Source organism: Bombina bombina, chromosome 1, assembly GCF_027579735.1.
Source record: "Bombina bombina isolate aBomBom1 chromosome 1, aBomBom1.pri, whole genome shotgun sequence".
In the NCBI taxonomy this organism is placed as follows: Eukaryota; Metazoa; Chordata; class Amphibia; order Anura; family Bombinatoridae; genus Bombina; species Bombina bombina.
The window spans coordinates 76490573-76507604 of NC_069499.1; the positions used below are offsets into that span (position 1 = coordinate 76490573).

Consider the following 17032-nt stretch of genomic DNA (forward strand, 5'->3'; position numbering starts at 1 on the left):
CTGCCTCTGTTTTTCGGGTGTATCATAGCCAGTGCCTCACCAGCCTATGATCTCACCGCATGTCACTGATACATACACACATATGTACACACATACATACATACACACATACATACATACACACATACATACACACATACATATACACATACACAGACACACATACATACATACACACATACACACACACACACACATACACACATATATACACACATACACACATTCATATATACACATATACATTCACACATACACACATACATACACATATACATACATATGCACACACACATACACATACATATATACACACATACATACATACATACATACAAACATACATATATACACACATACATACACACATACATACATCATACATACATCATACACACACACACATACAATTACATACATACATACACACATATATACACACATACATATATACACACATACACACATACATACACACATACACAAATACATACATCATACACACATACAAGATAAAAACAAAAGGTTTACTCTAAATGCTTCAAGTGAAATATTACAAGCAGGAGACAAAGAAGAAAACACCCTCTGGAAGCGTTTAAAGGTTCAGAAAATTAAAAAGAATAAGTCCCTGCGCTAAAAAGCTGAATATTAAGGATCCAGGAAAAAAGAAACTAATGCTAAGTGCAAACAGTCTATTTTATGGGCGTTATGTGCTAACCATTTATTTAATAAAGGATTATGTTATGCAACAATGTCTCAATAATTTCTAATAAAAACAGTCAGAATAAAAAAAGATGTGTACAATTAATACAAAGAGTATAAAGAATAAATAAAACTCGTACAATTTAATAATACATAATATATAAAAATTACCACCAGTGGTTCACAATAATAAATGATATATGAAGAGGCCTACTTATCAAGCCGTCAACTGTGCTGCATTCGCCGGCACCAATACGTTCGCCTGACATCGCCTAACATCGCTGCCGCAGACCTGAATGCGTTCTCCATATTTAACAAAAAAGCTGTCAAAAAGCCGCGCACCAAGTACGGGGCGAGGAGCAGAGGACTGTTGTTAACAAACAGTCATCGATCTCGCTGCTATTCGGCTTTTTCCCAGCTTTATTTGTATACTGTCACTAAGCACCGCCACTATATTAAACTGTTTAACCCCTATCCCGCCGCTCCCAGACCCCGCCGCAACTAAATAAAGTTATTAACCCCTAAACCGCCGCTCCCGGACCCCGCCGCCACTCTAATAAAGTTATTAACCCCTATTCCTCTGCTCCCGGAGCCCACCGCCACCTACATTATGTTATTACCCCCTAATATGCTGCCTTCTACACTGCCACCACCTACATTATACTTGCTAACCCCTAATCTGCCACCCCCTATACCGCCGCCACCTACATAAAGTTATTAACCCCTATTCCTCCGCTCCCGGAGCCCACCGCAACTAAATAAAGTTATTAACCCCCAAACCACCAGCCCCCCACATCGCCATAAACTAAATTAACCTATTAACCCCTAAACCTAACAACCCGCTAACTTTATATTAAATTTTAACTCATCCCTATCTTATAATAAATTTAAACTTACCTTTAAAATTACATTAAACTATATTAAACTAATAATTAACCTACCCTAACAATTATAATAAATTTACATTAAACTATATTAAATTAATAATTAACCTACCCTAACTTTTATACTAAAATTACATTAAACTATATTAAAATAAAAATTAATCTAACCTATCTTTTATTCTAAAATTACATTAAACTACAAATTAAATTAACTATATTACATATTTAAACACCTAACCCTACTCAAATAATTTAAATCTACACTAAAAAATTACAAAAAACTAACAACTAAATTACAAAAAATAACAAACACTAAGTTACACAAAAAAATAAACACTAAGTTACAAAAAAGAAAAAAGAAATTATCAAAGATTTAAACTAATTACACCTAATCTAAGGGCCCTATGAAAATAAAAAAGCCCCCCTAAAATAAAAAAACCTAGCCTACAATAAACTACAAATAGCCCTTAAAAGGGCTTTTTGCGGGGCATTTCCCCAAAGAAATCAGCTCTTTTACCTGTAAAAAAAAATACAAATACACCCCAACAGTAAAACCCACCACCCACACAACCAACCCCCCAAATAAAAACCTAATCTAAAAAAACCTAAGCTCCCCATTGCCCTGAAAAGGGCATTTGGATGGGCATTGCCCTTAAAAGGTAATTTAGCTCTATTGCAGCCCAAACCCTAATCTAAAAATAAAACCCACCCACTACACCCTTAAAAAATCCTAACACTAACCCCAGAAGTACCCTAACTAACACTAACCCCAGAACAGCCAATAGAATGCAAGCTCAATCCTATTGGCTGATTGGATCAGCCAATAGGATTGAAGTTCAATCCTATTGGCTGATTGCAACAGCCAATAGGATTTTTTCAACCTTAATTCCGATTGGCTGATAGAATTCTATCAGCCAATCGGAATCTAAGGGACGCCATCTTGGATGACGTCATTTAAAGGAACCTTCATTCCGAAGAAGCCGTCGTCAGAAGAGGGTGCGCCGCATCGGATGTCTTGAGGATGGAGCCGCTCCGCGCCAGATGGATGAAGATAGATGATGCTGTCTGGGTGAAGACTTCTGCGGGCTTGGATGAAGACTTCGGCCGCTTGGATGAAGACTTCTGCCGGCTTCTTGGAGGATGGATGTCGGATCTTCAAAACTGTAAGTGAATCTTCTGGGGTTAGTGTTAGGATTTTTTAAGGGTGTATTGGGTGGGTTTTATTTTTAGGTTAGGGTTTGGGCTGCAATAGAGCTAAATGCCCTTTTAAGGGCAATGCCCATCCAAATGCCCTTTTCAGGGCAATGGGGAGCTTAGGTTTTTTTAGATTAGGTTTTTATTTTGGGAGGTTGGTTGTGTGGGTGGTGGGTTTTACTGTTGGGGTGTATTTGTATTTTTTATTTACAGGTAAAAGAGCTGATTTCTTTGGGGCAATGCCCTGCAAAAGGCCCTTTTAAGGGCTATTTGTAGTTTATTGTAGGATAGTTTTTTTTTTTGGGGGGGGGGGGCTTTTTTATTTTCATATGGCCTTTAAATTAGGTGTAATTAGTTTAAATCTTTGATAATTTGTTTTTTATTTTTTGTAACTTAGTGTTTATTTTTTTGTGTAACTTAGTGTTTGTTATTTTTTGTAACTTAGTTGTTAGTTTATTGTAACTTTGTAATTTTTTAGTGTAGATTAAAATTATTTGAATAGGGTTAGGTGTTTAAATATATAATATAGTTAATTTAAATTGTAGTTTATTGTAATTTTAGTATAAAAGTTAGGGTAGGTTAATGATTAATTTAATATAGTTTATTGTAATTTTAGTATAATAGTGTAGATTCAATTAATTAGTTTTATATAGTTTAATATAATTTAAGTATAACAGGGTAGATTAATTAATAGTTTAATATAGTTTAATTTTAATCTAAAGGTAAGTTTAAATTTATTATAAGATAGGGATGAGTTAATATTTAATATAAAGTTAGCAGGTTGTTAGGTTTAGGGGTTAATAGTTTAATTTAGTTTATGGCGATGTGGGGGGCTGGCGGTTTAGGGGTTAATAGGTTTAGTAAGTGGTAGTGATGTGGGAGGCCAGGGGTTAAGGGGTTAATAACTTTATTTAGTTGTGGTGGGGTCCGGGAGCGGCGGGATAGGGGTTAATAACTTTATGTAGGTGGCGGCGGTGTCGGGCGGCAGAATAGGGGTTAATAAGTATAATGTAGGGGGCGGCAGATTAGGGGTTAATAAGTGTAATGTAGGTGGCGGTGATGTCGGGGCAGCAGATTAGGGGTGTTTAGACTCAGGGTACATGTTAGGGTGTTAGGTGTAAACTTCAATTTTATTCTCCCATAGGAATCAATGGGATATTGGGCAGCAGCGAACATGAGCTTTCGCTGCTCTCAGACTTCCATTGATTCCTATGGCATACGCCGCCTCCAGGGCGGCAGATTGAAAACCAGGTACGCTGGGCCGGAATAGTGGTAAGCGTATCTGGTAGATTTTTGTTAACTTGCAAAAGTAGTCAGATAGTGCCGAATTTGCATTCGGAACATCTGTAGTGACGTAAGCATCGATCTGTGTCGGACTGAGACCAGCGGATCGTATGTTACGTCACAAAATTCGACTTTTGCCGGTCTGTAGCCTTTGATAAATAAGGCAAATCAAGCTCTCCACAATTACGCTGCGGAAATCCAGTGTATTTGCTTGATAAATAGGCCTCGATAAATGAAAAAATAAGCAAATTAGTAGCAAATAAGTTTAGAATACTAAATCAGCTAGTAGCTCTAGAAAAGGTATCTAATGGATGTTAAGTATCAGTTTAGCTAATGTTCAAAATAATGCTCAAAGTCCAAATAATACCCAGTTGGTTTGGCTGATAGTCAGTGGGTTTAGCTGTTAAATGAAGAAAGGCAAAGACAGGTGACGCTGGATAATGCTCACTTACTGCTGTATAATAGTTCTCCTCGACCACTACTATATGCAGTTTACAGCTCAAGAGGTTGAATCAGTGGGTATGTACATGAGAAGTTTCTAAGCCGCTAGGTACAATAATACGCTGAATTTAGCCGATTACCTTGCAATCCAGCAACTTGGCGTTGTACCTCTCTGGCGTGCTTGCATCCAGGGTAGTTTTTTCTCTCTCCGGTTCTTACAATCACATGACTCTGAGTCCTCCAATAGTGTTACTGTGTTTCTTAGCTGTATCAGTCACAGTGAAATTTGAATCCGTTCATGTAGTGGCACATTCAAAATCCAGCTTTCATATGAAATTTTACAGAGCGCTCTGTTTTTCCAACGAAAATACACAAGTAGTATCTTTCAGTGATACGCATCTACGCGTTTCAGCCTAGAGGGCCTTTATCAAGATCTCTGTATAATTTCGACTAAATTCAGGCGTATTATTGTACCTAGAAGATTATTTAATGAACCATGTTAAAATGCATCAGTAATAAAAGACTATATATAAAAATGTAAAAAGCACATATAAATAAAATTACAAATACAGGAATATCTTACAGAAGCGGCTCAAAGGGCCAAAGCTGATAATTACAATAAAAACACAGGTAATAACAGGTGATCAGTGTGAGTGGTACACCAGAATAAGAGTGTATACTAATAAAACAGAATTAGCCTAAGTACAACTATAACAAGTGCATCAAGCAAAAAACTAATAAACAATAGTACAAACAATAGTGTTCAAAAGAATAGCGTTTCAAAAATAGTGTTCCAAAAAATAGAAAAATGCACTGCAGTGCAAAAAAAGGTGGGTAGCAAAATAATTGTATAGATACGATCAAATAGTGAGTGAGTGCAAATGGATATAAAAATGCTAGCTAATTAATCCAGTGAGGTTGAGATATAATTAAATAAAATACACTATGCAATAACAGAAAAAATAAAATACACAATATGCAATAACATAAAAAATAATAAAATATAATCCAAAAAAATGTGTTCAAAAAGTTGATCAACAAATGTTAGTGAAGAACAAAAATAAGTCAATCAAAACTAAAAAATGGAAAAAATGGGTGATGAGAAGCAAGGTGAAAGTGAGGAAATTGATTCCTTCCAATGTTAGTTACTTTAACAGATCCAAATTCCTGAGTGTGGTAGCTGAAGTAGCTGATTGGATCCTAGCACCTGTCAGCTGCTCCTATGGTATCCTAAAAAGTGTCCCTGTAAAAAAAGAAATTCACAACATAGTGTATCCAATATGAGAATGAAGTAAAGATTAAAGTAATGCTTACCAATATGTCAATGCGTTTCTGCCCTCAAAAAAGGGCCTTTCTCAAGACTAGTCTTGAGAAAGGCCCTTTTTTGAGGGCAGAAACGCATTGACATATTGGTAAGCATTACTTTAATCTTTACTTCATTCTCATATTGGATACACTATGTTGTGAATTTCTTTTTTTACAGGGACACTTTTTAGGATACCATAGGAGCAGCTGACAGGTGCTAGGATCCAATCAGCTACTTCAGCTACCACACTCAGGAATTTGGATCTGTTAAAGTAACTAACATTGGAAGGAATCAATTTCCTCACTTTCACCTTGCTTCTCATCACCCATTTTTTCCATTTTTTAGTTTTGATTGACTTATTTTTGTTCTTCACTAACATTTGTTGATCAACTTTTTGAACACATTTTTTTGGATTATATTTTATTATTTTTTATGTTATTGCATATTGTGTATTTTATTTTTTCTGTTATTGCATAGTGTATTTTATTTAATTATATCTCAACCTCACTGGATTAATTAGCTAGCATTTTTATATCCATTTGCACTCACTCACTATTTGATCGTATCTATACAATTATTTTGCTACCCCCTTTTTTTGCACTGCAGTGCATTTTTCTATTTTTTGGAACACTATTTTTGAAACGCTATTCTTTTGAACACTATTGTTTGTACTATTGTTTATTAGTTTTTTGCTTGATGCACTTGTTATAGTTGTACTTAGGCTAATTCTGTTTTATTAGTATACACTCTTATTCTGGTGTACCACTCACACTGATCACCTGTTATTACCTCTGTTTTTATTGTAATTATCAGCTTTGGCCCTTTGAGCCGCTTCTGTAAGATATTCCTGTATTTGTAATTTTATTTATATGTGCTTTTTACATTTTTATATATAGTCTTTTATTACTGATGCATTTTAACATGGTTCATTAAATAATCTTCTTTTATCTCTCTGTGAGTATATTTATCCCTTGGCCTCTTGTTGGCGCTGTATTCACTTCTTACTACTTGTGCATATTTTTTGGAGGTTGGTTAGGATCTCTGTTTGGATACAGCTTGGGGATTACCTTAGCGCTTGTACACTACCCCTTTTCCCCATTAAGGTGGTTCCCAGTGTATAGTTTTTTGTTTTTTTTGGTAAATTATATTTTTAATGAGGTTTCACAGAATGATAAAAAAACAAAATAGAAAAAACAACAGGGTTACAACTTAGTTATAGGCACCAACAATTGCCAAAATATAAACAGTATAGTCAGTTATGTCTGTTATTTGGGACCACACAGAGGACAAGGATTTAGAAGTTGAATAGCTGAGCACCTCAGTTATGATGTTGTACTAAAACAATCAACGTATTTTACAGACCTATGCACAAATATGAGTCAGAATAGTAACTTATACAATTAAAGATTGACCCTGTGTTTGTAGACGGAACCTCTTTTTCTTTTAAGGGGTATTGGGGAAAGGAGGGTCAGTGGGCCAGAGCCACTCGTATACAAGTGAAAGGAGGGGGGTATTTAAAGTGATATGGTTTCTAATTGGGCTAGTGAATATGCTATGATATGGCAAGGGTACTGAGTATAATTATCTAGGGGGAGCAATATAGGGCTATTAGAATATTGACATGGAATCATGGAGGGGTGGGTGGGAGAGGAGGAATATCTATAGTACGCATTTCCAATAGAGGATGGGGTAGGTATAGAGACATCCGGTAAGTATGTTGATTGGAATACATATACATTTAGCATTGAACAGAACAGGTTATAGACATAATACAGGTTTAAACGTAGACATAAGACAGGGTACTTAAATAGAGCTGGTGTTGGTGAAGGACCTAAGTAACAAGTATAAACGCTTAAGACATAGAATAACCATATTCCAAAAACAGGTAATGTAAAAGGTCCCAACCCTAATGTACATTAACCCCAAGTAACTAAAAAGATCATGTTAAATGATATGCCTATTAACTCACAACACAACATTATTTCAACAATCCTGCTCTATGTTGAGGCTGCCTCCTATATCTCTTGTGTAACATCAGCAGTAACTAATCAATAAGATCGCGAAAAAGGTGAGGAAAACATGTACATGGCAGCAGTATCTAATATAATGTATTCTACCTTATAACCCATCCCTACCGTAAACCAACATATGCCCCCACAATGAACTAAACAGGAGAGTCCTTGTAAAATCAGATCTATGGCTGTATGAGGAATTATGCAAAAACTTAAATGGAGAGCATCCACGTGGGTAATAAACTGAATGTGTCAGGCTTAGTAGTGTAATGTCATGTAAATATATAAGGCCACAGAGGCAGGCAGGGCCCGAAAGCATATAGGCAGAAACCAGTGAAGGGAATAAAAGAAAGGCAAAGGGCAAAAATGGATCTTAAAATAAAACAGGTATGTCCACATCTTTGTTTAGGGAAGGAAGTTTGTATGGTTAATTAACCCATGCCTCTCCTAGTTGGCCTGTCCATGTCGTGCCAGCGACTGATGAAAGGGTCAGCTGCTGTACTAGGTGACCATGGTTTTAATAACCCCTCTCTGTTGGATCGGCATCTGCTACTCAGCTGCGTATGCACATGACCCGGTTTCTTCCCTGAGGCTGTGTAACTACCCCATAGATCGGTCGCATCTTCCCAAGAGTCGGTGAGGGGAGAATCAGTGGCCTGTTCCGTCTGGAAGACTTGAGTGCAGGGGACCGCTCCGAAATTATAGATGGCCACAGTGATGTTTGCATGTCGGGTGTTCTCCGGTCTCCCCCAGCCACTATTACTCCGCGGATCACTGTTAGTTGGGGTAAGAGAGGAAGGACTGGCTTCATTCTGGTATTCTGTGTGCTCTCGTGTAGGGATGCCCATCCACTGGGGTACTTGCTCCTTTGTTTCCAAGCCAGGCTTGGGATCGCATGTGGGCTCCAGTGATATGTGCTGACTACTTAGGTTAGATGTCTCCTGCTGTGTAGCGATGTCTGTCTCTTCAGCTTTTTCAGCTGGCTCGTGTGCTACCTTCCCAATGGCAGCATGTAAGGTGCGGTGTAAATCCTCAAAGTTGCGGAGCATCTGTAATTCCAGCTCCTCAAGGATCACCTGCATCTGTAAATATACACCCCTCTCCATATCAGGATACTATGTTGTAATGAGTGATTTCAATTTTCACTAGCGTGGAACTGCTTTACCCGGCTGCTAGCAAACCGGGGGGGTGGTTGAATGTGAGAGAAGTATGAGGCCGCGGTCTTCGCTCTCTGGAGACTCAAGTTGTTCCTTTCAGCCGATGTAAACAGGGCTATATTCGGTATTAAAGAGATCCTTGTCTACTGCCCTTTTAGTTTCAGAGTTTAGGCGTAGTTATAGCTAATTAGAGCAAAGATGACTAACATTTTCCAAAATTATAGAGAGAGCTTCTCCATTTTGCGACTCCTCATGGCTGTGGTTAGGACACGCCCCCCCCCCAGTGTATAGTTTATAATGTATTAGGATAGGAATATTTGTTTTTAATTCAGAGATTTTTCTCCTGTTTTTAATTAATGTTTCTTTATATGTAGTTATTTGTTTGTTCTTATCACATTCAAACTTATGTTGTATTTGCACATTGTGCTTGTGATTCCACAACTCAGGTCCCATGCTGGGTATAAAACTGGTCCCGTTTTTTTTTTATTTTGGTGACCAATGGATTATTGGTGGCTGTCCATCACTATTTGAATTTATTACTTCCCAGTTGTTCACTATGGGATGATTGTTTATGGGTCTCTTAGGTTTATACTGAGTAGCCTTAATGTGTTTACTTATAGTAGAATGTCTTGCGTTTGGGGGTGGTATGATACGTGATAGTGACGTAGTCCTGAGTTATGATTTCTATTAACTACCCCATAGCTTGGTTCTGGTTCAGGAGAGCAGTGACTTTTTGAAGTTGTAGTATTGGATATTTGGTGTTTTGATTTTCCCATGAGGTGTCTGACAGTCCTCTGATATAATGGATGGTTGTTTTTGATTCTGACCTCAACTTTGATTCATGTTTAGATATTCTGACTGCATGCCTAGAGGTCTCGAATGTTGGACTTCAGGTACTATTACATTGAGTATATCCCAAAGGAAAATATTGGCTCCTGGATTATGTTTATAGGGCTGTAGGGCATTTTAAAATGGGGGCTAATCGGATCTGAGCCCTGCAAAATTTGTGGGACTTCCTGGCATTGTATGGTGACCATGATTTTGGTTGTTTTATTAAGTTTTTGGAAAAATTTTGGGTTGGCACAATGTTATAGCACTATTGACACCCTTGCCCCTTGACTCTGGTACATCGAGTAGCACGTAGGGGTCAGAGTGAAGGACACAGACAGTGAACAGTGCATAAATGTACAATTATGCTAGCACTACCTACTTGATGATGCTCATAATAGAGCCTGAATATTAATGTGATGTGGGGGTTCCCGTTAAACAAGAGAGGGGATGAATCCCGGCAGTTCCTATAAGAATGTATGGGATGGTTTGGCAGATTTCGGGTATATACCCACATTTTGAACATACAGTATATGGCAATGAGATGCAGGTGGATAATGCGCTGAGATTTCTGACAGGCTATGTCTCTGATTACCAGGTTTTGTGGCATTTTGACTAACTGGACGGTGCGTGTGCCTGATGCTGCCTATACATACACATATGACACAGTGCCTAGGTTTGGGATTTATATTGCTGTTATAGTTTACATGTTCTTTGGTCATATACCGCTGTCATTTTTTTGTTTTTGTTATGACAGGCATGATACCAACACGGGGGTGAGTGACGCCATGGTCACGCCCTTTTGGGTTCCTAGCCCATTGGAGAGAGGGAGTGTCTCTGGCGGTCCTATGAGATCATGGGGGAGTGGCCTCCATTGAGTCTAGTGCCAATATGGTGTTTTTGTTGTAGTAGGTGTGTGATCGGGCTATATGCTTTGGGCAACATAGAGACTAACAGTGACTCGAAGTAAGTTTTGAATGCTGGGGCTGGACTGTCGGTCAGGATGCAATGTTATGCTGATGAGGTAACTTTAACTGGGAGTGGTCTCCCTAACAGTGTACTATCATTGTCAAGACAAGGTTAAACAACTGATTACCCGTGATATGGGCGGTATTGGTAACGATCTAATAGTAACAAGAACCCGTCCATTTTGATATTTAACCAGGGGCAGTATCCCGCTGGGCATTTTGATTGTTGTGGGATCATTGAACACGTAGTAGATTTGTAGACACGCTGTTACATGAATATACTACACTAAAAGGTATGATAATTAGGTATTTGTTATTTAATTGTTTTTCACAAGTTTAGGATATAATTCACTATTTTATTGGTTTGGGCTACAGATATGGTTTAGCCCTCTTGCACACGGTCTCCATGGATTGGTGATCAAACTGGAGGGGGACCTACAGGCCTTTATAAGTTTGCTTATTTGTATACTCTGATTGTCAGAAGAAGGGACGTTGGAGGTCCCGAAACGTTACAAAATAAATATTTCATTTTGATATCCAAAGACCAGTGAGTGCTTCACTTCATTTCCTGCTTTATACTCTCCAAGAGCACCCTGGCAGTTGCAGGACGGTGGTGAGAGTGCATATACCCTTTGAATCCTTTGTTTTTTACAAACATACACATATATATATACACATACATACAGGTACAAATCCCCAAATCCAGAATTCCAAAATCCAAACTTTTTTTAAAAAATTATCAAAAATTACTATTTTTCATCGCCTGTAAGTCACAATCTTCTCTGCCTTTTTTTGTGTTCTAAAATGCAAATAATAGTCGATATGTATTTATTGAAAATAACAAATATTACTTCTCTGATTATATTACTGTGCTTTCTGAAGGTATTATGTATGCAAAGTATTAACCGTTCAATAAAACTACCTTTAGCTTACATGTATAAGCCCGATTACTCCCATATTTAATTTTTTACCCAAAGTCCACAAGTCCCTTGTGGAAGTAAAAGGAAGGCCCATTATTAGTGGTATCGGTTCTTTGTTTGAGCCCCTTTCCCAGTGGCTGGATGAGATTCTACAGCCACTGGTCAAGGGGCTAAATAGTTATCTTAGAGACACCAAACAGCTACTAAATGAAATGGTCAATATGGTGTGGAGGCAGGGATACAGTTGGCTTACAATTGACGTTGTGGCGCTGTACTCCTCCATTCCGCACAGCAAAGGCCTTGAAGCATTACATTTTTGCCTGCTAAGGTTTACTAACTTTAGCCATGGGTTTCGTGGATTTATCCTCAGAGTGACAGAATTTTTACTGACACATAATGCCTTTGTTTTCGAGGGAGTTCACTACCTCCAAAGATGTGGGACAGCTATGGGGGCAAAATTTGCCCCTTCATACGCCAACCTTTTTATGGGTTGGTGGGAGCTGTCCCACATCTTTGGATGTGATGAACTCTGGAAACATAAAATCATTTACTATAGGAGGTACATTGATGACCTGCTAATGATTTGGTATGGTACAAAAGAAGAGGCTTTGGGTTTTGTATCCCTACTTAACGAAAAAAACACAGGAATAAAATTCACATATGAATTTAATAAAGATAGTATCAATTATTTGGACGTCACTCTGACAGGCACAAGCAACGGGAACGTTATCACTAAGGTGTATAGGAAGCCCATCACTGGTAACACTCTCCTCCATGCCAAAAGTAACCATCCGAAAAGAGTCTTCAAATCTGTCCTTAAAGGACAATTCATTAGACTCCGGAGAAATTGTACAACGGATGTGGAATATGAGAAACAATCTTTGGAGCTGGAGGAGAGGTTCTGTGAGAGGGGCTATAAAAGGGAGCTTGTCAGTCACCATAGACTCACTATTGGGGCCAACCCAAGGAATATCTATCTTGACAATAAAAATAAAGATAGAGAAGATAAATTTGAGGGGGTATCATTTATCACCCAATACAGTAATCAATTCCATCAAATTTGCAATATTGTCAGGAAACACTTTAATATTCTCAAAGCAGATGATGGGTTGGTGGATACTGTTTCAAAAGGGTGTAGATATGCTTTCAGACAAGGTATGAGCCTAAGCAATATACTTGCCCCCACACAGCTTAAAGATAGGAACAATGTTGTCTCATCATGGATAAATGTAATTTTGCTCAGTGTACTGCTTGTGAATTTTTACAACAGGGAGAAGGCTTCAGGAGCTCCACAACTGGAGAGACTTTTCGACACTTCTCTTGCTTAAATTGTAGAACTAAGTTCGCAATTTATTTATTGACCTGCACAGAGTGCGGGATACAATATACAGGGCTCACAACTAGGGAGACAAGGGAAAGGATTAGGGAACATATCACAAACATCAAAAATGGTAAACTAACTACACCCTTGGTCCAGCATTTTAAAACCTGTCACAATACAAATACTAAGACACTTAGATGGACTATTATAGAACAGGTAAAGACAAGTAAGAGAGGTGGTGACAGGGAAAAGTTGCTGGCCAAAAGAGAAGTGTTTTGGATACACAGACTCAGAACCAGAGTCCCAGAAGGGTTAAATTCAGAATTTGACCTGATAAATTTCTGGGAATAAATTTCTGACTCTGGGTCTGTGTATTCAAGTTTAAATCCTTATCCATTTAAAAAGCACTGGTTATAGTGTCTATATATTGCAGCCCTTTGTATATGTAATTGAAAGTTAATGTGGGTATAAGTATGTTTTATGCCTTTATGCACTAAAACAACTGTTTATTCTTTTTGCATATATTTATTTCTCACAATTGTTGTAATATTGTACTATATGTACAATCTGTTTACAGCGTTCTGATCTACTGCTAATTATCGATGTGACTCTCATCATATATGTTAGGGTTTAATGAATTCTATAAACTGTCAAATTTTAATGTATTATTAATGCTCTTATATACAGCAGATTGTTTAAGATTGAATTTCACATGATTGTATTTGTTATACTTTGTAATGGGAAATTGTCATCCTGTTTTAGATTATGTGAGGAGAGTTGGATTTAGCTTCACTCCAGGTATGGTTTTAACTATATTTTTTAACCAATCAGGTAACAGGAACCAGTTTATCAGACTGGTGCACACCTGAGACTGTAGCTATGATTACGGCTTCATTGCCGAAACATGTCAGCAGACAGTCACTAGAGTGAAGCTATCTCCACTCACTACTAAGCTTGAGATTCCTGTATCCCTGGAGGGAGAAAGATTTTTAATTGCAATAAAGAAAATCCTATTTACCACTGGCTGTTCGTGCACCTCATTTGAATTTGTCTATCCTTACATGTATAAGCTGTAATATGACATATAAATATTACCTAAATGACATAAGATATTGTTGTTTACACTTGATCCCATTTTGGATAACGGGTTTTCTAATATAAATATAATATAGCAATAGATCTGCACTCACTGAGGTCTGAGGAAGGGGAGATTTGTTCTCCGAAACGTCACCTAGTAAATTGTACACACTTGTGCAAATTCAATGAAAGCAGATCTATTGCTACATTATGTTAAATGTTGTTGTCCTAGCACATTTTATTTTTTCTACAATGCTGTTTGACCAGTAAAACGGATGTATTTAATTTAAAATATTACACAGATGAGCATTTTAGGATATTAGACTCCACTACTCTATTCTCTTATAATAAGAGTCTTATTTAATCCGACCCACAAAAAATATAAAAACGCTGAATTATTTAGTAACAATATTTATATTTACGGTATTTTATTATCACTTTCAATACATTTCTCCTAGTATAACATAAATAAGGAATTGTAATAAATGCAATAGAAATGGTATTTATGTAATCATACAAACATATACTGTATACTATGAATCACTAATAAATGTAAAGAATTCCTCAGAGCAAAAAATCTCAACTAATTCTTATGCCAATTTATACATCTGATTGGCAAATTTCTTTTATTCTTTAGAGGGTACTTTGGAATGTGAGTCTTTCACAATATGCAAACAGCAGCAAATATTGCAAAAGTTAGTGAAAAACATTGTCTGCAACACATTGATGTCAGTTAAAGATTATATATAATCCCAGTGGCTAACAGGTTCCCTCCCCCAAACCCTTACGCCCCAGCCCCCTAATGCCCCTACATGCCACTGCATCCCATATACATTAACCCCTTGTGTCTCACCTGTCTCTGGGAGGTCCTGGGATGTGGTCATACTTAATGTGTATATAGTGCACGTATGAGCAGTAGAGGAGGAAGCAGATCACAGCCAGGGCCAGGAGCAGCGCAGACCCCCATGAAAGAGCAGCCCATAGCCCCATAGTCACTGAGGGGCAGAGAACTGTGCCGTTCACCTGACTGAGCAGAATATGCTGGGAACTGGCACTTCAAGAGCAGATCCAGTTCACTCTGAGCAACAGGGAGGGAGGGGTTGGGCTGGGGCCATAACAGGGATTTTGTAAACAGTATTTGCATGAGTTATATTATCAACCAGAACTCTCCTTTTACCCTTTATATAGGGCAGTCCCTTGTTCCAACTACTGTATATTTAATAGAAGTTCTGCATTCTTCATTGCTTCTATATAATGATTGCCAGGCCAGTTAACTGTAGGAGTAAACAATACAATATCCTTTTTTTACTGCAGTTTAAACACACACCCTTTATCTCAAGGGACAGGCTCCCACAGCAAAGAGAAAACAACAGTAAGTGACACTTGTGTGACAGCTCTGCTAACGAGCAGAACATTTTAAAGGGATATTCTCTAACTGAAGTAGATAAGGAGATAGGTGTTATAAGTGGAGTAAAAAATAAATTGAAATGGGCTCAACAGTTAAAATACCAAATTTTATTGTAATCCAATTAAAGGGAAACAGCAAACGGGTCTTCAATTAAAAGCAGGCAGCCTCTAGCGTCTGACGCATTTAGGCCTTTGCCGTATTAATATTCAAGTGGAGTTTAACACTAGGGGTAAGTGGAAGAGTCAATTATTCTTTCCAAATTATTAGGTTTTATGCACCCACTTGCCTGTACAGAATGGTCCAAGCCTATTTACTCCCACAGACAAGCGTGTTTGGGGTGATTTGTATCTGCCAACTCAGAGGTGGCGGAGATGGTAAGAACTAATGGTCAGATATGAGCCTGCGGATGCTTAGTACGTGGAGCCCTAAGTGCATATGATTGTTACAAACACTGCTGCCATAGTCAGCGCTACGGAATTTGGCGGCGCTATACAAATAAATGATAATAATAATAATACCCAGCACCCAGTACATTATAACTCACACACAAATCACATGATAAATAATAACTCACAACATTTATGGCTTGGTATTAGGGTCTCAGGAAGTTGAGGTGGGCCCATTGCTGGTTTGAGCGTAGAACATATTCTAGAGGGGGTGGAGTCATATGGGATTAGTGTCTGTGGGCAGATTGCAGGCATGTCTGGGCAGTCTCAGAGGGACAGCAGGACAGAGCTCAGCATTATAGGGACTCTCCCTCTAAAATTAGGATAGCTGGGAGGTCTGTTACTAGCAATGTGGAAAAACAATAATTACAGTTGCAACACACATATGTGCAAAACGACTTATGTAAATGTTTGTCATTGTAAAATATTTGCGTAACTTTTTTTATTACATTATTTTATTTATTACATTAGTCTTACTGGATAGAAGAAAAGCCATCTTATAAATCGGCAGACACAGTGAAAGGCTGACCATAGGCATTCTGGAAGAATGAAGAGTCAAGCAGCAGAAATCATAAAGAATTATCTTTGTGAAGTATATTGTCTCACGTTCATCTCGCTATTTCAAAATTGACAAGGTTGTCTCATTTTCTTTAACTTTTTTCAAAGTTTTCTTTTGTGCAGATTATTGTGGACTGTTTCCTCCAACTTTAAGTTTCTAAGCGTTTGAAGGTGTCTTTGACAATGCTACTTCTTCTAGAAGTGAATGGTTGCAAGCTAGATCCGACTTTATTGATTATAATTGAGAGTGACTCGCAACTCACAAATGTGACGAGGGCTCGAGTACAAAATGTTATGACTATCACACTTTTTTCCAGCAAAATATTAGTTTTGCCAACAAGTTATATTGAATTTAGGACAATGTCAGAAACACATACAGCCATGAATATATAAGGTGGCTTAAAATGCATCACAACATGTTGCCCAACAAATACCAAAGGCACCAAGATCCATGTAGAAAGTTATTTTTCCACTATAATGACGATTAATGCAGATGCATCTCAGACCGGACTAGGTACACATCCCA

At 37.8% G+C, this 17032-nt stretch overlaps 1 protein-coding gene across 1 annotated transcript in view; it reads right to left on the reverse strand.

Annotated features, from left to right (window-relative positions):
- LOC128644856 (cholesterol 24-hydroxylase) overlaps window positions 1-15196 on the reverse strand; it is a 156544-nt gene extending 141348 nt beyond the window's left edge. The window contains exon 1 of the mRNA XM_053697477.1: window positions 14948-15196. Within this exon, the coding sequence (XP_053553452.1) occupies window positions 14948-15084 (137 nt within the window). The 5' untranslated portion in view covers window positions 15085-15196. The remainder of the gene's footprint in view (window positions 1-14947) is intronic.
- Window positions 15197-17032: the final 1836 nt, after the last annotated feature.